The 23914-nt window shown below is 44.3% G+C and overlaps 1 protein-coding gene across 5 annotated transcripts in view; it reads left to right on the top strand.

Moving 5' to 3' along the window:
- Positions 1 to 23914, top strand: part of GFOD2 (Gfo/Idh/MocA-like oxidoreductase domain containing 2) — a 38432-nt gene that overhangs the window by 6250 nt on the left and 8268 nt on the right. For 2 of the 5 annotated variants that reach the window (XM_082439716.1, XM_082439718.1), the window contains exons 2-3: positions 17909 to 17997; positions 21531 to 21876. In XM_082439716.1, the coding sequence (XP_082295842.1) occupies positions 21618 to 21876 (259 nt within the window). In that variant the 5' untranslated portion in view covers positions 17909 to 17997; positions 21531 to 21617. The remainder of the gene's footprint in view (positions 1 to 17908; positions 17998 to 21530; positions 21877 to 23914) is intronic. The other 3 variants (XM_082439719.1, XM_082439720.1, XM_082439717.1) reach the window with 2 other exon arrangements.

Genomic DNA, 23914 nt, shown 5'->3' with positions numbered 1-23914 from the left:
TCCAGATACCTCTGTGGGTGTTAAATTTACTTCTCCTTTATGACCCAATTTAGCTGACCCTTTTGTACATTGGGTAGTTACATCTCATTAGACAGGTCATTAGGCCTTTCATTAGTGTCCCTCCTAGGACACTGTGTGGAGGGGAGTGCAGAGATGGGGAACTGGCATCTTTGGCTCGGGCTGGGTGTGCTCTCCTGCTCTCTGGTGGCTGCCTAACAGTTTACCTCCGTGTCAGCTTGTAGAAATGGGGGAATAGCATTTCTTTCCTTGGTCCTGTTTGTGTTTTTGCTGTTAGTGAGAAGGCAGCGATTTCTATGTCATTGAGTCAGTGTAAGACACTTAAAATAAACAAACAAATCATAGAAAAGCTAAACCTTCCCACAGAGCCTTTGGATCGTTGAAACCCAGGGACCAAAGTATTTGTCATAACTCATGTGTAAAACTCAATACCTGTTTGTTTTGTTTGGCTTTTATTTTTCAATGGAAACATACATGTAGGTAAAGAAACACTTTCACATTTATCTGAAAGCAGTCCTGCAGAAAGCAGTGCTACCCTTTCAGACTATAAGTACAAGCTGGTTCATGGGGAGCTCTAACTGAACTGCAGGTAGTCCCTCTGCTATGAACATGCAGTTCAGAACTCAAGCTGCATACTTCCCCTGGTTTCTGCTCAGGCTCGGGTGATGAGGTGTGGTTGTCTTCTCTCTTGGGTCCAGCTCTGCTATCCACGCAGTGACAGCCTGTCTACCACAGTGGCTCAATTCCAGGTGTTGGGAGGCCAAAAGGAGGGCTGGGGGACAGTTAGACATACCTTCCAAATTAGTTCTTGGTACATGACTGATGTTGAAGGCCACATGGAAGGCTACTTATTTCCCCACCAGTTTCCTGGGTTTTGCAAAATGAGGATTGAGCTTAAAATTGACCTTTACATTTTAATTTTATCTCCTTTACCATGCTCAAGAATTATGCTCTTATGTTATAGATCCCTTTGCAACTGGATGTTACGTCATGGCACCCCCCTCCTATGGTAATGTTCCACGTATCAGTTCTGGAGCATCATTCAGAGAAGCTTATATTCAGGAAATTCGCTGGTGGTCCAGTGGTTAGGACTCGGCACTTTCACTGCCGGGGCTTGGGTTCAATCCCTGGTCAGGGAACTAAGATCCCGCAAGCCCTGTGGCGTGGCCAAAAAAAAAACAACAAAGAAGCTTATATTCTTCAAGATTTTAGAACATATTTTATTTAAAATAGGAAGGAGAGACTTCCCTGGTGGCACAGTGGATAAGAATTCGCCTGCCAATGCAGGGGACACGGATTCGATCCTTGGTCTGGGAAGGTTCCACATGCCATAGAGCAGCTAAGCCCGCATGCCACAACCACTGAGCCCGTGTGCCGCAACTACTGAGGCCAGCGCTTCTAGAGCCTGTGCTCCTCAACAAGAGAAGCCACCGCAAGGAGAAGCCTGTGCACCGCAACGAAGAGTAGCCCCCGCTCACCACAACTAGAGAAAGCTGGCGCGCAGCAACAAAGACCCAACGCAGCCACAAATAAATAAAATTAAATCTTAAAAAAAAAAAAATAGGAAGGAAAAGAAGAACTTGAGCAGGAAACACTGTTGCCTTCTAGTCAGTGCAGCTACCACAAAGGCTTTGTTTTGACCTGACTTCTTGATTCATCTGTTCTAGTACTTATTCATTTGTATGCTCATTCCTCAATCATTGCTTAGCAGCACCTACTCAGCTTCAGACACTGCTCTGTCCTGGTGACAGCAAAGTGTGAGACAGGCAACCTCTTGACATCATGACAGATCCCAATGAAGTGTGACGGGCACTGTGAAAGCCAAAGCTCAGGCACAGCTTCTCTGAAGAAGTGATGTTTAACTGGAGACCTAACAGATCTGAGGAGTTATCCTGAGGAAATAAGAAAAAGAAAAGATTGTTTCAGGCAGAGCAAACAGCTTGGACCAGAATCTCAGAGCAGGACTGAAAGAGTTAGATTTGGTAGCTGCTAGCATGCTGAGTGCAGTGTAAAGGGGAAAATGCTAAGGTGGAGAGATGGGGAAAGGCCCAACCCACACTGGGGAGAGCCCATGAAGGAATTTGGGCTTTATCTTAGGGTCACCTAGAGGCTGGGGAAGGAAATGGTCAGGTCCAGGAGACCCGCTGGATGTCTGTTCAGGGAACCAGAGCAGTGGATGAATTCAAGGGGCCTTAAGATGTCCAATTGATGGGTTGTAGGGATGGACTGGCTGTGGGGTCAGGAAGGCTTCACTGCAGCCAGAGTGGTTCCTTAGGAACTGGTTAGGTTTGAATCACTATCACTTGTTTGAGTCCACTATCACTTACTTTCCCTTCACGATTGTCTGTTGGCATTTGACTGAACGTAGCCCCTAAGTGCTGGGTCACTGTGGTCCTGCAAGCCTTGATTGATTATATATTTATTTACTTACTTACTTATTTATGTATTTATTTATGGCTGTGTTGGGTCTTCGTTGCTGTGCGCGGGCTTTCTCTAGTTGCGGCAAGTGGGGGCTACTCTTCATTGCGGTGCGTGGGCTTCTCTTTGCGGTGGCTTCTCTTGTTTCGGAGCATGGGCTCTAGGCGCGCGGGCTTCAGTAGTTGTGGCTCACAGGCTCTAGGGCTCAGGTTCAGTAGTTGTGGCTCACGGACTTAGTTGCTCCACAGCATGTGGGATCTTCCCGGACCAGGGCTCAAACCTGTGTCCCCTGCACTGGCAGGCAGATTCTTAACCACTGCGCCACCGGGGAAGTCCCAAGGCTTGATTTACAGTGTGCTTCTCTGTTAGAGAGGAAACTTGACTACAAGGGGTCTGAGCTAACTGATAAGCTTGAGTCATGTCATGTAGAGGAGTGGTGGTAGTTGGAGAGACAGTTCTGGGTGAGGGCCCCTCTTGACTGGTCAAGTTGTAGCTTAAGACTGAGAGCATCAGCTCATTTTCCTAATCCCAATTGGCAGACAGAGCTATTCTGTTATATGATGCTTTCTTTCCTAAACCATTAAACCCGATTCTGCCCCAAACTATTTAATTAACAACGTAAGTACTCTCTTTATTACATTTGTGAACATATCCCAGGATCATACAGAATTATTTACAGTTTTGATGAGTTCAGTATATACGTCTTGGTTTATTGATCAACTATGCAGGAGCAAGGTCTGAAATCTTTCATTTTTTTCAGCAAATATTTACTGAGCACCCACTACATATCAGGCCTTGTTCTAGGAACTTGGGGGTATAGCAGTGAACAAAACAGACAAAAAATTCCCTTTCCTCAAGGAGCATGCGTTCTAGCAGGGGTGGTAGGATGAGACCAACAATGGGAAGATAAACCTGGTTCTGATAAGACAGCTTTTGAGTAGAGACCTGAAGGAAGTGAGGGAGTGAGTAAGCCAAATTGATATCATCTGTACAGTAGAGGGAACTGCCAGCACAAAGGCCCTGAGACAGAGACATACCTGGTATGTTTGAGATACATACAGCAGTGAACCACTGTGGCTGGAGCAGAGTGAGCAAGGGGAAGAGAAATTGGGTATAAGGTCAGAAAGAGGATAGGGTGCAGACAGATCATGTAGGGCCTTTTGTAGGTCAGAGGAAGAACCTTGGCTTTTATTCTAAGAGAGATGGGAAGCTTGTGGCGCCTTCGGGCAGGGGAGTGGCTTGATCTGACTTACATTTTAATTGCGTCACTCTCAGCGCTGTGTTAACAATAGATTGGGGGTGCAGCATGGGAAGGGGCAGGGTAGAATCTGGGAGACCAGGTGCGCTGTCGTAGTAGCACTGGGGAGAGGTGATAGTGACTTGAACTAAGGTGGTGGCAATAGAGTAGTAGGAAGTGCTTGGATACAGGATGTGTTTTGAAGGTAGAGAGCCAGCAAAACTTTTTTTTATGGATCAGGTGAGAAGTGTGAGAGAAGAAGGATCAAGGACTACTCCAAGGTTTTGATTTGAACAGTTAGAAAATTTGTGTTACCAGTTCCTGAGATGAAGCCATTGTGGGAAGAGAGAGTTTGGTGGGGAGAAACATCAGGAGTTTAGTTCTGGACACCAAGTCGAAATGTACATCAGATAGGCGGTTGTTTATACTAGCCTGGAGCTCAAGGAAGAGGACCTGGCTGATAACTTTGGGAGTCGTCAGAGAATAGATAGTATTTAAAGCCATGAGACCGAATAGGATCATCAGTCATGAGCCAGGAGCAATGGTTACCACAGTCATTATCAGGAGAAACTAGCAGAGAAATGGCCAGAGAGGTAGGAGGAAACACAGCTAATGTCACAATCTGTTTTAAAAATAAATTGGGGGACTTCCATGGTGGCGCAGTGGTTCAGAATCTGCCTACCAATGCAGGAGACACGGGTTCGAGCCCTGGTCTGGGAAGATCCCAGAGCCCTGGTCTGGGAAGATCCCACATGCCGCGGAGCAGCTAAGCCCGTGTGCCACAACTACTGAGCCTGTGCTCTAGAGCCCACGAGCCACAACTACTGAGCCCGTGTGCCACAACTGCTGAAGCCCGTGCGCCTAGAGCCCGTGCTCCGCAACAAGAGAAGCCACCGCAATGAGAAGCCCACGTGCTGCAACGAAGAGTAGCCCCCGCTCACTACAACTAGAGAAAGCCCGTGCGCAGCAACAAAGACCCAACGCAGCCAAAAATAAAAATAAATAAATTAAAAAAAAAAAAAAGATTGGGGAATTCCCTGGTGGTCCAGTGGTTAGGACTCCGTGCTTTCAACACGGAGGGCGCGGGTTCAGTCCCTGGTTGGGACTAAGATCCTGCAAACCACGTGGCACGATAAATAAATAAATAAATAAGGAGGGAGGGAAGGAAGGAAGGAGGGAGGGAGGGAGGGAGAGAAGGAAGGGAGGGAGGGAGGAAGGAAGGAAGGAGGGAGGGAGGGAGGGAAGGAAGGAAGGAAGGAAGGAGGGAGGGAGGGAAGGAAGGAGGGAGGGAAGGAAGGGAGATTTATTGAGGGCCCAACTCAATAGCTAGGGTCCTGGCCTCATCACTGGCCACAGTGCTTTATTTTAGCATGTTTTATATTAAGATAGAATTACTGAAAAAATTCATCCTCAGAAAAATCTAATTCCCAAACAAGCCCCTTGATACTGGCCCCTTGGAATGTGTCTGAGGGGCCACAGGTCTGCGGCAAAGTCTGAGGAGGGGTGCCGTAAGGGTGCACAGCTCTCAAAGGCGGCTGCTGCTGGGGAGTTCCAGCTGTGGGCTGGTTCTGGGATGTGGGGGGCTGGGAGCTGAGCTAGCCACCTTCGTGGTGTGCTAACCTTATTGCCCAACCTGTACAGCTACAACCAAAAACTGTTACACATTATTTCTCACTTAAGGCCTTCATTAGCTTCACCTGCCTACAGCGATGCCGGAGAAGAACTCCTTTCTGAACCCTCACTTCCTTAGTATGAGTTGTTCGTGAGTGGTGAGGACTTGCCTAACACTCACAGCTCAGCAGCTCATCCAGTGTGATGTTGGCTAGGGAAAAGTGCCATCTTCAGATCCTCAGCAAGTGCCGAGACTTAGTAGATCATTGGCCTTAGCTTGGCTTCAGCCATTGTCTCCATACAGTCATCCCTCGGTATCTGTGTGTGTGCTGGGGGGGCGGGGGTGGTGGTTCCGGGACCCCTATGGATACCAAAATCCGCGCATGCTTCAGTCCCTTATATAAAATGGCATATAACATACATCCTCTCGTATGCTTTATATCATCTCTAGATTACATATAATACCTAATACAATGTAAATGCTATGTAAATAGTTGTTAATACAGTGTAAAACTATGTAAATAGTCACTGGTGTGCAGCAAATTCTAGTTTTATGTTTTGGAACATTCTGGTATTTTCTTTTTTTTTTAATATCTTAGATCCATGGTTGGTTGAATCTGAGGATGCGTAGATACGGAGGGCCAACTGTATTGGTACCAAAAGTATGCTTACACGGTTTTTGTTTTGTTTTAAAGGAAAGAGACTTTTAATTCACACATGTCCATTTAATTTGATTATAGATGTAAATCCGCAAGGTGCAAGTAGGTTGTTCTATACCCTCAGACACAACTTATGGTGGTTAAAAATTGAGGTATAATTTACATACAATTAAATGCACAGATGCTAAGTATTCAGTTTGATGAGTTGTGACAAATATATCCCCATGTAACCACAATGCAACACAAGATATAGAGTATTTCCACCATCATTCGTTTCCTGGTGCCCCTTTCTAGTCGGTTCCACACCTCCCTGCCCCACACCCCAACCTGCCAACCACCACGCTACCACTTCTGACTACTGTCACTAATAAGTAAGGTTTGCCTGTTCCTGTACCTCAAATAAATGGAATCCTACAGTATGGGGGGGTTTTTTGGTGTGTGTGCCTAGCATCTTTCACTCAACATAATGTTTTTAAGATTCACACATGTTGTTGCATATATTAGTAGTTTATTCATTTTTTTTTTTTTTTTTTTATTTGTTTTTGGCTGCGTTGGGTCTTCCTTGCTGCACACGGGCTTCCTCTAGTTGTGGCGAGCGGGGGCTACTCTTCGTTGCGGTGCGTGGGCTTCTCACTGTAGTGGCTTCTCTTGTTGCGGAGCACGGGCTCTAGGTGCAAGGGCCGCAGTAGTTGTGGCACGTGGGCTTCAGTAGTTGTGGTTCGCGGGCTCCAGAGCATAGGCTCAGTAGTCGCGGCGCATGGGCTTAGTTGCTCCACAGCATGTGGGATCTTCCCGGACCAGGGCTCGAACCTGTGTCCCCTGCATTGGCAGGAGGATTCTTCACCACTGCGCCACCAGGGAAGCCCAGTTCATTCATTTTTACTGCTTTTCTGTATTCCATTGTATGCCTATACCATAATTTGTATATCTAATCTCCTATTCATAAACATTTGGGTTTATTTCCAATTTGGGACTAAGATGAATTAGGACTGCTGAGAACATTTTGTCTAAGTTTTTTGTGGACGTATGTTTTCATTTTCTTGGGTAAATATCTACGAGTGGAGTTGCTGTGTCATTGAGTTGATATATGTTTAACTTTATAAGAAAATGTCAGTTTTCCAAAGTGACTGTACTATTTTACACTGCCACCAACAATGTATGAGAGTTCTATTTGCTCCATATCCTCTCCAAACTTTGGGATTGTCAGTCTTTTTCTTTTTTTTCTTTGCCATTCTAGCGAGTATCTTGAGTATCTCAGTGTGGTTTTAGTTTGCATATCCCTGATAACTAATGATATGGAGTGCCTTTTCATGTGCTTATTGGCTTTTCCTGTATCTTTGGTGTGAAGCGATCAAAGTCCTTTGACATTTAAAAAAAATGAAGTTGTTCATTTTTTCATCGTTGATTTGTAGGATTTCTTCTGCATACAAGTCCTTTGTTACATATATGTTTGGCAAATATTTTTTGCTAATCTGTGGCTTACCTGTTTATTTTTTTAGTGGAGTCCTTTAGTGAGCAGAAATTCTTTAAAATTTTGAAATCCAGTTTATCAATGGGTTAATGCTTTTTGTGTCCTGTCCAAGAAATCTTTACCTATTCCGTGGCCTTGAAAATGTTCTCTGATATGTTTTTCTAGAAGCTTTATGGTTCTGGGTTTTACATTTAGGTCTTTGATTCATTTTGAATTAATTATTGTGTACACAGTGAGAAAGGAAGGGTCAGGTTTTTTGTTTGCCATATGGAAATCTAATTGTTCCAACACCATTTTTTTAAAAATTAATTAATTTATTTATTTTTGGCTCTGTTGGGTCTTCATTGCTGCACGTGGGCTTTCTTTAGTTGCGGTGAGCAGGGGCTACTCTTTGTTGCGGTGTGCGGGCTTCTCATTGCAGTGGTGTCTCTTGTTGCGGAGCACAGACTCTAGGCGCATAGGCTTCAGTAGTTGTGGCTCGCAGGCTCCAGAGGGCAGGCTCAGTAGTTGTGGCTCACGGGCTTAGTTGCTCCGCGGCATGTGAGATCTTTCCTGACCAGGGCTCGAACCCGTGTCCCCTGCATCGGCAGGTGGATTCTTAACCACTGCGCCACCAGGGAAGCCCACAACACTTTTTTAAAAAGAGTATTCTTTCCCCATTGAATTAATACTTTGGCTGAAAATCAATTGACTGCATTTATGTGGCTTGCAGGGTAAAGATACTATTACAAGGCAGTAACTTTGTAGAAATCCCTAATGGCTCTTTTTGAAGCCTGGCACTGAAAAATAGAAAGCATAATTTGTAACTTAAAAATATATAGTTACAAGGCAAAGTATTATAGATTTTTTAATAGCTTGGATGGAACCACCCCGGCTCCATCCATCTGTAAGCTTCTGAATAGCTTGATGATTCTAATAGCATCAGGAAGACAAAATTCCAGAACAAGTAATGACACTTGAAAAAAACCCTGAGGGCTTCCCTGGTGGCGCAGTAGTTAAGAATCTGCCTGCCAATGCAGGGTTCAAGCCCTGGCCCGGGAAGATCCCACATGCCGTGGAGCAACTAAGGCCGTGCACCACAACTACTGAGCCTGTGCTCTAGAGCCCGCGAGCCACAACTACTGAGCCTGCGTGCCACAACTACTGAAGCCCGCGCGCCTAGAGCCCATGCTCCACAACAAGAGAAGTCACCGCAATGAGAGGCCTGCGCACTGCGATGAAGAGTAGCCCCCGCTCGCTGCAACTAAAAAGAAAGCTCACGCGCAGCAACGAAGACCCAGCGCAGCCATAAATAAATAAATAAATAAATAAATAAGTAAATAAGTAAATAAATTTATTTTTTAAAAACCTGTCATTTGTACACCCATGTTCATAGCAGCATTGTTCACAGTAGCTAAAATGTGGAAGCTACCCAAGTGTCTACTGGCAGATGAATGGATAAACAAAATGTGGTATGTACATGCAGTGGAATATTATCCAGCCTTAAAAAGGAAGGAAATTCTGACATATGCTACAACATGGGTGAGCCTTGAGGACGTTGTGCTAAGTGAAATAAACCAGTCACAAAAGCACAAGTATAATATGGTTACACTTATATGAGGTACCTAGGGTAGTCAGACCCATATAGACAGAAAGTAGAACAGTGGTTACCAGGGGCTGGGGGGAGGGGGAATGGGAAGTTATCATTTAATGGATATAGAGTTTTAGTTTTGCAAGGTGAAAAGAGTTCTATGGATGGGTGGTGGTGATGGTTGTACAACAATGTGAATGTACTGAATGCCACTGAACTGTACATTTTTAAATGGTTAAGATGGTAAATTGGATGTTATATGTATTTTACCACAATTAAAATTTTTGAAAACCTAACTATACAAGTACAGAATATTAGGACATGTGCAAAATCCTACCATGTGTCAGGATGACATGGCTGTCTAAATTCTAAAATGAATGGAAGCAACAGGAGTGTAATGTACAGGGAAGAAGGCCAGAATATGCTCAGGATATGGTGTTCAGTTCTGGGGGCTGCATTTCGGGGGCATATTGACAATCTAGACAATGGACAAACCAGAGCAGCCTTAGCCAGCAGGATAGAGAACGTGAGGAAGGTCTGAGGGAATTAAGGGAGTTCGGTCTGTAAAGGAGTGTATCAGTTAGCTTTTGTGGTATAACAAACAACCTCAAAATTCAGTACCTTAAGACAAACATTTATTATTTCTCATGGTTCTTAGGGCAACCTGGGTGGTGGTTCTGGTCTGGGTAAGCTCAGCTAGAACTGGATAGCCTGAAATGATCTCAGTCAACTGGCAGTTGACTCATTGTCAGCTGGAGCAGAGGGGATGACTTGGTCACATGTTTCTTATGATCCATTAGGATGGCCTGGGCTTGTTCACATGGTGATGGCTCCAGAGATCCCAGGAGTAGCCACAGAGCAAGCCTTAATGCACAAGTACTTTTCAAACCTCTTGTGTCATGTTGCTAATGTCCCATTGACCAGAGCAAGTGACATGGCTAAGTACAGTCACTGTGCGAAGTGATTGACTACCCAAGGCATGAAAACAAGGAAGGGAATTATTGTGGCCATCTGCAAACAACCTAGGAAACATAGAGGAAATATGAGAGTTTCATTAGGAACATCACAGGTTGTTCCACAGTGTAGAAGTAAGACCAATGGGATGGAAGTTAAATGAGGGTAGACTTCAAGTCAATCTAAAGTAGAACTTTCTGGCTAAAGTGGCCCCAGAAGAACAGAAGCGGACCACCAGTAAAAGGAGGGCGTTGCCATTGGATGTGTTGGAGAGGCTCTATGACCAGCCTTTCTGACCACCTCAGACCTGTTACATCATCTCCAGGAAGCCTTTCCTGCTTGCACACCACCTGGGGCCCATGTAGTTAATGGTGCTCTTCTCTGTGCCACACACAGATTCCTGTTGCTCTACCTGTCATACCTTATAACAAATGTGTTTACCTGCCTGTCTTGTTGATGAAATGGAGTTCCTTAAGGGCGTGGATGACATCTGATTCACCATCTCAGTGCCAATATCTGCAGGAAATTGTGTTCCATCCTCAGATTGCCTCCTGGTGGTCAGATGTCTGTAGCAACTCGAACCATAGAATCTGCATTTCAGGCAGAATGAAGGGGGAGGTGGGGGGGGGGAATACGCCCGACAACTGAGATTGCCGTCTTTTTAATTTATTTATTTTGGCTGTGCTGGGTCTTAGTTGCGGCACGTGGGATCTTTGTTGCAGCATGCAGGATCTTTAGTTGCAGCATGCAGGCTCTTTTTAAATTTTTATTTATTTATTTTTATAAATTTATTTATTTTATTTTATTTTTGACTGCGTTGGGTCTTCGTTGCTGTGCGCGGGCTTTCTCTAGTTGCAGCAAGCGGGGGCCACTCCTCGCTGCGGTGTGTGGGCTTCTCACTGCGGGGGCCCCTCCTTGTTTCAGAGCACAAGTTCTAGGCGTGCAGGCTTCAGCAGCTGTGGTGCGCACGCTCAGCAGTTGTGGTGCACGGGCCCAGTTGCTCTGTGACATGTGAGATCCTCCCAGACCAGGGCTCGAACCCGTGTCCCCTGCACTGGCAGGTGGATTCCCAACCACTGTGCCACCAGGGAAGCCCCAGGCTCTTTTTAAATTTTTATTTTTTATTTTTTATTTTTAAAATTTATTTATTTACTTATTTTTGGCTGTGTTGAGTCTTTGTTGCTGTGCGTGGGCTTTCTCTAGTTGCGGTGAGCGGGGGCTACTCTTTGTTGCGGTGCACGGGCTTCTCATTGTGGTGGCTTCTCTTGTTGTGGAGCATGGGCTCTAGGCGCGCGGGCTTCAGTAGTTGTGGCACACGGGCTCAGTAGTTGTGGCTCGTGGGCTCTAGAGCTCAGGCTCAGTAGTTGTGGCGCACGGGCTTAGTTGCTCCACGGCATTGGGATCTTCCTGGACCAGGGCTCAAACCCATGTCCCCTGCATTGGCAGGCGGGTTCTTAACCACTGCGCCACCAGGGAAGTCCCCCAGGCTCTTTTTTTAGTTGCGGCATGTGGGTTCTTAGTTGCGGCATGTGGGTTCTTAGTTGCAGCATGCGGGATCTAGTTCCCTGACCAGGGATCAAACCTGGACCCCCTGCGTTGGGAGTGTGGAGTTTTAACCACTGGACCACTAGGGAAGTCCCGTGGTTGCCCTATCTTTAAAGAACGTTTCCAGAAACTCTACCAAACTGTACCTTGTATTATTTGTCTTCCTAGACACACCTGTTTGCAAGGGAGGCTGGGAAATATAGGTTTTAGCTCAGCACGCTGAAACCCCCAACATTATAAACAGTTGTTGGTAGAAAAGGATTCATAGGCACCTTCTGCCCAGGGTGTGACCCCTACTTAAGCTGCCTAATGAATGAGTGACCTCTCTGAAGTTATGCACTAACGCCAGAGTTCCCAGAATCTGTGACTCTTCACACACACAGTGAGGTAGGGTGTTCTTTTTATCATAATCCTGGCTACCTTCATGACTATACGCTGTCACTTGGAGCTCCTGGCCTTATAACCCTTGGGATAGGGCAGGGATCAGCAACCCTTTTCTGTAAAGGGCCAGATGGTAAATATTTCAGGCTTTGTGGGCCATATGGTCTCTGTTGCAGCTACTTTGCTGTCGTAGCACAAAAGCAGCCATAGATAAAGGAATGGGTGTAACTGTGTTCCAGTAAAACTTTATTTACAAAAACAGGGACTTCCCTGGTGGTCCAGCAGTAAAGAATCTGCCTTACAATGCAGGGGATGCAGGTTCAATCCCTGGTCAGGGAACTAAGATCCCACATGCCGCGGGGCAACTAAGCCCGTGCAGCACAACTACCGAGCTCGCGTGCCTCAACTAGAGCCCATGTGCTGCAAACTACAGAGCCCACGCGCTCTGGAACCCAAGTGCCACAACTACAGAGCCCACACACCCTGGAGCCTGCACGCCACAACTACAGAGCCCTCATGCTGCAACTAAGACCCGACCCAGCCATAAATAAATACATAATAAATTTAAAAAAACAAAAAACAGGTATCATATTGGATTTGGCCCACCTCTGTGATGGGGAGTGGGTCTCGTCCTGTGGTTTTGCAGAAGCTGTGACTCCATGGACTAGACATACAGAAGGTAAGATGATATTTAGCCAGTCTGGGAAGAACAGAATCCACAAATCCCAGTTTTGGCACATGTCTCAACTGTCAGGCCTCATGGCTTCCCTGTTTCTCTTAATGATACTATAACTTCCCAGGCTTAGAACTTCAGTATCATTTTTTAGGGGGTCACATTTTTTTTAATATAATTTACATACCAGTAAAATTGACCATTTTTAGTGTACAGTTCTATGAGTTTTGACAAATGCATATAGTCATATAACCACCACCATAGTCAAGATATAGAACAGTTCCTTCACCATTCCCCACCCCCAAAATTCCCTTGTGGCATTTTGTAGTCTCCTCAGGCCCCTGACCCCAACCCTTGGGAACCACTGATCTATTATTCTGCCCCTATAATTTTCCTTTTTTATTATGTGATATAAATGGAATCACACAGTATGGAGCCTTTGGAGTCTAGCATCTTTCATCTAGCATATAATACATTTGAGATTCATCCATGTCGTGGCGTGTATTAGTAGTTCTTTTTTTATTGCCGAGTAGTATTCCATTACATTAATATACTACCGTTTGTTGATCCACTCACCAGTTGAAGGACATTAGTGTTGGTTCCAAGTTTTGGCAGTTACAAATAAAGCCAACATTAGACATTATGAAGTAAGCCTTCACATACGGGTTTTTGTGTGAACATAAGTTTTCATTTCTCTTGGCTAATAGCTGGAAGTGGGATTGCTAGGTTGTATGCTGTGTATATTTAACTTTAAAAGATGACAAACTGTTTTCCAAAGTGGTTGTACCATTTTTCATTTTCACTAACAACGAACAGCTGCTTTATATCCTCTCCAGTTTTTGACATCAGATTTTCTGAATTTCACACATTCCAATAGGTGTGTAGTTGTAATAAATAAGTTTTAATTTGCATTTCTAATTAATGCAATTTAATAACTAATCTCATGACTTGATATGTTGAATTATAGTAATTGATTTTAGAATATTGAACCAGCCTTACATTTTCTTGGTCATCATGCATTGTCCTTTTAACATATTGCTGGATTCAGTTTGCTAATACTTTGTTGAGGATTTTGTGCCTATGTTCATGAGGGATGTTGGTCTATAGTTTGGTGCCATTTTTGGCTTTTCCCTCTCCCCTCATAATCCCAGGTCCTATTGATAGCTGTCTGCTCCACTTCATTCCCTCCATCAGACCCTCCTTATCTCTTATTTTATATCTTAACTGGTTCTCTGTGTCTAGTGTCTCCTGAACTCTATTCCACCTACATGAAATTAAAAAAAAAAAAATTCAGTGCTTCTCTTTGTTTACTGTATTAGTTAGGGTCCAGGCAGGACACAGCCAGCACATTCAGAGGGTTATTGAAAAGCCTTTAATGGAGAGATTATTTACGATGGTGAGTGCGGTAAGGGAAACCTACAAGGGATGGTGGCCCACCGAGGGACTGGCAGGGACTGGCTATAGCTGATACTGTTACCACCTGAGGCACAGTGGGGGAAGGGAGGGGTACCGGAACCCAGCAAAATCTGTGGCTATGGGAGAGGGGTCCTCCGTAGACACTGACCTTGGTCAAGGATCACAGCTCCTGCCAGAGCCACATGCTGGTAGGGAGAGAGGCAGAGAATGAATACTGTAACCTTTCTTCCTGTGCTCTGATCTCCTCCTGAGATTGGCTGGACCCAGATGGAAGCCAGAGGGCCTGAAGCCCACGTGATATAGTTCTTATAGACTGACCTTCTGATTCGTGGGGGACAGAGCAGAGCAGAGAGGGGATCAGGTGGCGAAAGTGGGACAGAGCCAAAGTACCGAGCACACCCACCAATCAAAGTCCAAACTCCTTAGATTAGCACTTGTGCCACCAGCTCTGGCTCCTACTCCCTTTCTGACTTCTTGCTCCCAAAGTTAAGACTGTGTCTTTTCATCTTTTTATCTCCTACAGTCTCCCTGTTGGGGCCCTCAATAAAGGTGTGATGTATGAACAGAGCAATAATTGGTTTGAGTGGTGGAGCTGAGGCAAGCAGTCACCAAGTCAGGGAGCAGAATGAACTTTCCTGGCTCACACTCATCGCTAAGGATGAAAGAAGAGTTGTTCCACACATACAAGCCTCTGTTTTTATGGAGGCTCGGAGAAGCTCAGTAACCTGCTCCAGGTTTCACAGCTAGTTGTGGCAGGTGTGTTACACAAAACCAGCTGTGGAAAAAAAAAAAACAAAAAACCCAGCTGTGGAACCCTGGAAAAGTTACCTAGCGACTCTAAGCTTCTGCTTTCCTCATCTATAGGACAGAATTGCGTAGACCTGAAGGGATATACTATACATTACACTAAACACTGCCTGGCCTATTGCACTCACTGCATATTAGCTTAGAATATTATCTTCATAGTCCTACACAGCTTTCAAAGAGGAGATATCTAAGGCAGTCATACATAGCTTTAAAAAAAAAAAAAAAGATCCATGTAGTGACTTACTATGGGGCCAGGCCCTGTTTTAAACGCTCATGAATATTAACTCATTTAATCCTTAACTCCTCTATGAGGTACATACAGTTAACCCCATTTTACAGATGAGGAAACAGAGGCACAGAATGATTAAGAAACTTACCTGACGTTACCTAGTTGGTCAGTGGTGGAGCCAGGATTTGAGCCCAGGCAAGGTTGGCTGCAGATTCCATGCTTCTAACCTCTGTGCTACCTTCTCCATAACCTATAGCCTTGTCAAACTATATATAGTCAGTCCTGTCAAGGCACTTTTCCCCCTTCATTCCTGACCAGCATATGCTGATTGGAATGCATGTGAGCTAGGCAGGACTGGGTTTGTGGAGATCTTTGGAGGCACATGAAAGGTATGCACAAGGATACTGGGGGCAAGCAATAGGACATGTTAGGGGTGAGAAAGGGTAATCACTGAAATAAATGAGGAAAACTAGTTCTGTCTACTGGAGCAGGAAATACCTAGTCAAGCTTGCCTAGCTTCATGCCATCTGGCTTCCTCAGAGGCCAGCTCTTGCCCCTTTATTTATGGGTGTTGATGAAGCTGCCCTTTGAGTCACTGTCAGTGAAACAGAGGTTATTAAAATTTCTTCTAATCCATTCTGTTGTTTTAAGCCACCAGTGCAAATATACACCCAAATATAATTAGAGCATGAAGGAATGAGGTGTGAGAGAGGAAGAAGTGTGCCCTGGGCAGGAATTTAGAGAGGACACGGACATCCTTGCTTATGGTGGCTATGTCTTACTCGCCTGACCCTTAGAGCTGTTTTAATGAATGACCCACAAAGCTTAAGCAGAATCTTACTGTGTAGTGCTACAAATTTTACACTCTCAAGCTCCCAGAATATCCATGACTTGTAAGTAACCCCCCAAAAACCTGTAAATGCAGAAAGTGACCAAAATAGCTAAAGGGAGTTCAGGACATGAAAATTATAGAAGATAGTATGTGACTGAACTGTTTTCTAACTAGAAGGGAATCCTGTAAGGGCAAGAGAATTATCAGCAAAGAGGAAAGAGAGGTGGCTGAGAGGCCACGGACATTATTCACCATCAGAAAGAAAGATGGGACTTCCCTGGCAGTCCAGTGGTTAAGACTGCGCTTCCAATGCAGGGAGCGCGGGTTCAATCCCCGGTTGGGGAACTAAGATCCCACATGCTGCGTGGCATGGCCAAAAAAAGAAAAAAGAAAAGAAAGAAAGAAAGATGGTTAAGCTAGAACCCAATGGTAGAAATGGTAGAGTGCAGGGAACAAGCCAAGCTCCACAGCCCAGAGAGTAGAGACAGGAGGAGGCAGGAAGCTGACAGGGGTCTGGAGTTAGAGGCAGCTCAAGTCATGCTTATGTCCGTGGTTCACAAAGGCACAGGTGTCCTTCAGGTAGGATCAAGCAGTACTGTAGGATGCTGTACTGTGGGCTATACAGGCAAACCAACCCCTAACAGAGATGTATACTTCGCACAGTACAATTGTATCTACGGTAGAAGCAAAAGAGAAGCTGGATCTGAAAATGAAATTAAGAAAACAATTCCATTTACTATAGCATAAAATAAAATACTTAGAAATAAATTTAACATAAAAGTACGTAACTTATACTCTAAAAACTACAAAACATTGTTGAAAGAAATTAGACATCCCATGTTCATGAATCAGAAAACTTAATATTGTTAAGGTGACAACAGTCCCCAAATTGATCTACAGATTCAAAGCAATCTCTATCAAAATCCCAGATTGACAAACTGATCCTAAAATTTATAGGAAAATACAAGGGTCCCATAATAGCCAAAATAATACTTAAAGAGAACAAAGTTAGAAGACTCACACTAATTTCAGAACTTACTATAAGTTCAGGACAGATGTATAGACCAATGGAATAAAATTGAGAGTCCATAGATAAACCCATACGTTAATGATCAGCTGATTTTCAGTAAAGGTGCCAGGGTCATTCTGGGGGAAAGAATAGTCTCTTCAACAAATGGGGCTGGAACAACTAAATAACCAAATGTAGAAGAATAAAGTTAATTAGTATACCGGTGACTTCCAAATCTGCAGCACAAGCCCAGCTTTCTCTCCAGAGCTTCACACCCGTATATTCTAAGCTCCACAAAACCCACATGACCAAACCTGAACAGAAGCAATAAAGTAAGATGGTGAGAACATCTTACTTTACTGTACCTCCCAATTACTTCCTTTCCCCCGTCCCCTGATTTACCTTCTGTCTCCACGGATTTGCCTGTTCTGAACATTTTATATAAATGGAATCATATAATATGTGGCCTTCTGTGACTAGCTTCTTTCACTTAGCATAATGTTTTCAAGGTTCATCTGTGTTGTAGCTTGTATCAGTACTTCATTACTTGTTGTGGCTGAATAGTACTACTTTGTATGGTTATACCAGATTTTGCTTACCGATTCAGCAGTTGATGGACATTTGGGTTGTTTCTACTTTTTGACTATTATGATTAATTCTCCTGTGAACATTCATGTACAAATTTATATGTTAATATGATCTAAAAGGGGCTCAATAAAAAACTGTTCCCCACTGTTTAATTCTCCCAGAAAGAAAAAATACACTCATCATCTGTTACTCTGAAGCCATTGTTTTCATCTTGAGTAACTGTCTCCCCAACTTTTAACTGGTTTATAGCTAGTAATTTCACAGAGCGTTCTTCTTACTAGGTTATCTAGGTATGTGTTTTGAAACTCATCTCTTTTGGAGATAACCCTTGAAAGTGACCCTACGCAAAGCTAGACCTGTCTTGAGATTTCTGGATCTTGCAGGGCCATGTAAGTCATACTAAAGCATCTGGACTTCATACTGAGTCCAATGGGAAGTCACTGAAATGTTTAAAAAGGAAGGGAGTGATGTGATTCCGTTTGCATTTTAGAGAGATCTCTTCGCAATATGAGGAATGGATGAAGGAAGGAAAGAATGGAAGCAAGAGAGATCAAGTAGAAGGTTGTTGCAGTCATCCAGGTGAGTGGTGCTGGGGGCTAGACTAGGGCAGTGGCAGAGGGGATATCAAAGAAGGGGTGGATTTAAGACATAATAAAGAGGGAGGACCAACAAGACTTGATGATGAGTTACCTGTACAGGTAAGGGAATAAAGAGATTGCGATGCTGGCCAGCTTTCTGAGTTGAGGAACCGAGCTGATGATGGTGACATACCAAGAGACAGAGAATACAGGAAGAAAATGTTTGAGGGAAGGTTTATGATAATTATTAAGTGCTGACTGTATACTAGACACTTTACTGGGCACTTACAACCGGACCTCATTTAATCTTCAAAAAACCCCAGGAGCTAAACAGCATTAGACCTGCTTTTCCCATGAAAAACATTGCATTCAGCTAGGAAGTGGTGAGGCCAGAATTTGACCCCAGATGTCCTGGATGCCTTCACTTTGTGTGTTCTCACCATCTTACTTTACTGCTTCTGTTCAGGTTTGGTCGTGTGGGTTTTGTGGAGCTTAGAATATATGAGTGTGAGGCTCTGGAGAGAAAGTGGGGCTTGTGCTGCAGATTTGGAAGTCACTGGTATACTGATTAAAGCCTGGGACATGAGTAGTACAAAGAATATGTGGAGCAAGAAGAAAAGAGAACACCTCTGACAACCTCAAGAAGCTCAACATTGAAGGAGCTGAGGATAAGAGCAGGGGAGCCTGAAAGTAGCGCTCAGAAATGACCAGAAAGGTGGGAGGATGTCATGGATGGGGAAGGAAGAGATGTATATGTCGCTAGTGCTCACAGTTGGGGAAGGAAGTAGTTAATTATTAGGGATTTACAAAAGGAATGCCATGTCTCCATTAAACTGACAAATAGGTTGACTGATCTGTGAGGAGATGCAAGTGAAGCAATGGTACGTGGATGAAAGTAGAACAGCATTTGGATATCCAACATTTGGATACAACTTTTTAAAAATTGTGATTTGGGGCTTCCCTGGTGGCGCAGTGGTTGAGAGTCTGCCTGCCAATGCAGGGGACACGGGTTCGAGCCCTGGTCTGGGAGGATCCCACATGCCGCGGAGCAGCTAGGCCCATGAGCCACAACTGCTGAGCCTGCGCGTCTGGAGCCTGTGCTCCGCGGCTGGAGAGGCCCGCGCACTGTGATGAAGAGTGGCCCCCACTTGCCACAACTAGAGAGAAAGCCCTCGCACAGAAACGAAGACCCAACAAAGCCCAAAATAAATTAATTAATTAATTAATTTTTAAGAAAAATAATAATAATAAAAAAATTGTGATTTGCAGAAAGTAGATTTTTTTTAAAGATAATTGGTAGACTAAGGGACTGTAAGGTGTTTGTAAAATTATTATTTAAAATGGTACAGGACCTTGGGAGTTCCCTGGTGGTTTAGTGATTAGGACTTGGCACTTCCACTGCCGTGGGCCCGGGTTCAATCCCTGGTCGCAGAACTAAGATCCCACAAGCTGCGTGGCTTGGCCTAAATAAATAAATAAATAATTTAAAAATAATAATAACTAAATAAAATGGTACAGGACCTGTGGAAAACAGTATGGCAGTTCCTCAAAAAATTAAAAACAGATTTACCATATGATCCAGCAATTCCACCTCTGGGTATATACCCAAAAGAATTGGAAGCAGAGTCTGGAAGAAGTATTTGTACACCCATGTTCATAACAGCATTATTCATAGTAGCTAAGATGTGGAAGCTATCCAGGTGTTCATGTACAGATGAATGCATAAGCAAAATATGGTATATACATACAATGGAATATTATTCAACCTCAAAAAGGGAGGAAATTCTGACATAAGCTACACCATGGATGAACCTTGAGGACATGCTAAGTGAAATAAGCCAGTCACAAAAGGACAAATGCTATAAGATTCCACTTATATAAGGTACCTACAGTAGTCAGATTCATAGAGACATGGTGGTTGCCAGGGGCTGGGGGGAGGGGTTGAAATAAGAAGTTATTGTTTAACGGGGACAGAGTTTCAGTTTTGCAATGTGAAAAGAGTTTTGGAAGTAGATGATGGTGATGGTTACATAACGGTATGAATGTACGTAATACCACGAACTGTACACTTAAAAATGGTTAAGATAGTAAATTTTATGTGTATTTTACCACAATAAAATAAGAACCAAAAGAAAAAGAAAGTGATGGTGACATAGCCTCATCCCCACAGTCTGATTCAGTGGGTCTGGGGTCACCAGTGACCGTATACACAGCTAGAGTGGGGACCACTGGTTTAGCTGAGGGAGTGCTGTGTGGAGAAACCTGATACCCTGCACACACCTAAATCTCATTGTGGTTTCCAAGCAGACTTTTGTTTGGTCTCGTTCTTTATTTCATTTTATAAACCCTTGTGATCAGAAGGAAAAGCTCCATAATAAGTAAGAAACATTCATTGTAGAAAATTTGGCAAAGTTCAGAAAACAAAAATCATCCACAATCCCAACAATTTGAGTAATAATTATTAAATTCAGGTCCTTCTGTTATGTCCTCTGTAGGGAGTATGGTTATTGATAGAGATATCCTTGTATATTCTTATACATACATACACCTTTTGTGCTTTTTTTGGTTTTGTTTTAAATAAAATTGTTATCATGCTTCACATATTGTTTTCTGCCTTTTCAGTGAATACATGGTGATGTCTTTCAGGTCACTGAGGGCCTTCTACTCATGATTTTCAGTGGCTCCGTAGTGTTATTAATCTAACCCACTACTGTTATTGAACATCTATCTCATTTCCAAATTTTTCACTATCTTAGTCAACGTTAGCATGGATATTTTTATATAAAAAATTTCATTCTGGGCTTCCCTGGTGGCGCAGTCGTTAAGAATCCGCCTGTGAATGCAGCAGACGCGGGTTCGATCCCTGGTCCAGGAAGATCCCACATGCCGCGGAGCAGCTAAGCCTGTGCGCCACAACTACCGAGCCCCACAATGAGAAGCCCACGCACTGCAATGAAGATCCAATGCAGCCAAAAATAAATAAAACATAAATTTTTTAAAAAATTTCATTCTAAATATCCTTGTTATTGCTGCTGCTGCTGCCAGTTTGGTAGTTGGAATTTTTTTTTGGTATTTTTGGTTTCTAGTGAACATTTTCCTATGCTTGCTACCATTAACTTTTAAATTATAACGTGTATAACACCTAAGTAGTTCTCTTTTGTCTTTTACTGTAATATAATAACACTCTTCTTTTTCTTCTTTTTCTTTGTGTAATATAATACCATAGAATCATGAACTTGTACAAATTAAGGCCCTGGAGGTTAAATGGTTTGACCAGAGTCACACTGAAAATTAAGTAACAGAACAGAAATTTGAACCTAGCTTTACTCATTTTTCATCTTTCCTCCTCCTAGTACATAGATATTGCTAATATCCTTAAGTCTCCATGGGAGAAGCTTCTGCAGCGTTTCACTTTGGAGCAGTATTTCATTTGTCTTTTGTGGCAGAGAACTTGCTGCTTCCGAATCAGCCCAGAAAGTAGCCTCAGCTGAGTGTGCCCTCAACTAACAGCCAGTGTCCTGCTTGCTGTTCCAGGAGCCATGTGTGACCAGGACTGTGGGATGGTCGTACTCATGCTGGAGACTCTTGTGAGGAGATGAGTTGGTGAACGGAGAAGCCAGCATGAAGATGCTTCCCGGAGTGGGCGTGTTTGGGACTGGCAGCTCTGCCCGGGTTCTGGTCCCACTGCTGCGGGCAGAAGGGTTCACGGTGGAGGCCCTGTGGGGGAAGACTGAGGAGGAGGCGAAGCAGCTTGCTGAGGAGATGAACATCACCTTCTATACCAGCCGGACCGATGACGTCTTGCTGCATCAAGACGTGGATCTGGTGTGCATCAACATCCCCCCTCCGCTTACCCGACAGATATCTGTGAAGGCTCTAGGTACGGACAGTCAGGCCATAGCAAGGGCAGGCTGCGCCTCCCTCTCGGTGGTCCTTGAGTGTCACTGCTCTCCTCTGGGCCTGGGTGGCCCTTCTTGGGCCTGGGTCTGGGACAGCACTCATCCCTGAAGCAGTGCCGAGGGAGGGCACGTTGGGAGGCCTTATGGCTGGGGGAGGAAATACTCCAGTGGCTGGGAGACATGCAGCGTTCCCCACCTCCCATACGTAAATCCCTGAGCAAAAATTAAGCAAATGTCTTTCGAGTTGGCCTGTCACAGGGGCTAGAGATTATTACATTTCAGGCATTGTAAAGTTTGCCTCTGTGAAGTCAGAGTTCAAAGACCTGGGCACTGGGGAATTGGTTGTGATTGATGCATTTGTTCTTCCATTTCTGTGGCACGCAGCACCGCAGAAAGGAGAAGAGGATATGTATCAAGGCTGCCATTTCTTATATTTTGTCAGTCCTTGACTAGATTGAGCACACACCCTTCCCACCAAGCTTTGCAATTTTGTATGCCAGAGGGTGGGAAGGCTCTCTGACAGCGCTGAGTCTCCCTGACAGGATCCACAGATCAGCCTGCTCACATCTCTGCTCCCTCCGGAAATAGTTTGCTCGGCCACCTCCTGCCCTTGGCTGGGCATGGCTTGGTGAGCTGTTCTCCTGCAGTTCCTGTTGGGCTTCTCTTTCCTGTCAACTGTAGAAAAATTATTCTCTTTGTCTTATATAAGAATCAGAATCTAATTTAATAGGAAAACAAACCAGTAAACATTCATCCAGCAGTTTTTTAAAAAATGTCTCCTGTGTGCTAGGCACTGTCCTGATGTCATTCTTGACATTCAGAGCAGTGTTGGATTGGAGCTGTCTCTGCTTTCATATTTCACAGTCCAGTTGAAGAGACTAGAAGTAACACACATTGCAAGGTAAATGAGAAAAGACAAGTAACAATTCAGGTAGCATATAATTAATTGACAGAGTAATTGTTTTATATAAGGTGATGGGAGCCAGGTGTCTGTCTGATGCAGTCAGAGATCTGTGGGTCCAGGAACTGATATGCCATGAGGCTGACTGCCACTCCTTCTGGCCACTACCATGGTGGAGGGTCCAAGGCTCTGCTGCTTGTCTCTCCCGTAGTCTGAGAATAAGCGGGTGTCTGTCACCTCTAGCCCAATGGGTTGGAGAGGATAAGTGTTCATTGAAGTGAGCAGGAATAGCAGTCTGTCTGGTTGTTGATTTAGGGCATGTAAGTTTTGGCCAAAAATTATAGATGGTTTGTCTTTTCCAGAGAGCTCTCTCTGAGGATGTGTGACATTGGAGCTATTCACTGGCCCTAGATTTTTAGGGCAGATAATACTCCCAGATTGGGTTTAGAAGTAGACTTAAGCCAACACTTTAACAGAGGGCTGGTTCAAGGGAGTCAAGCTACCATGGTCACTTGACTTCTCACCGTTCCTTGTGGCATGAATGCAGGTTGGTGAGGCCAGGTGTGTGCAGAGGCAGAGTTCTAGAGGCTCTGGTCGCCTTCTTGAACTTTAGGGTCCCCGCAGAGGCAGAATTCTAGAGTCTCTGGTCGCCTTCTTGAACTTTAGGGTCCCCACAGAGACCATTTCTGAGCTGTGTAAGGAGAAAGAGGAAACCCCAGAGTTCTTTGGGCCCAAGCCTGCTGTTTTCCTGGTACAGGAAAACATTGGACTTTGGGCCATTTAATATGAACAGGAAGGACAGGGATGACCAGAAGCTTCTGGGGTCTTGTATCCCAGCCCTCAGTGAAGTAAGGCCATCAGCCTTTTCTCCACATCTCTGTTGTCAGGAAGGAGGAGGGTATGAATGAGGGTCCTTGGTCTGTTCTTGCAGGTACATGACCACAGTGCCAATTTGGTTGGGCTGAGAGAGCCCTTGTCAGCTGGACCTGCCCTCAGGCACTGCCCACTTAGGCCCCAAAGGAGTCACTGAGCCTGTTGTGACCATGAAGTTGACTCCCTGTGTGCTTGCTTTCTTTTTTTTTTCTTTTTTAGTGAGAATTCTGACTTAATTTTAACTT

The sequence above is a fragment of the Balaenoptera physalus genome, assembly GCF_965194825.1.
Source record: "Balaenoptera physalus genome assembly, chromosome: 19".
NCBI lineage: Eukaryota > Metazoa > Chordata > Mammalia > Artiodactyla > Balaenopteridae > Balaenoptera > Balaenoptera physalus.
The sequence above is the reverse complement of the archived record's forward strand: the minus strand, read 5'-3'. Positions and strand labels throughout refer to the sequence as shown.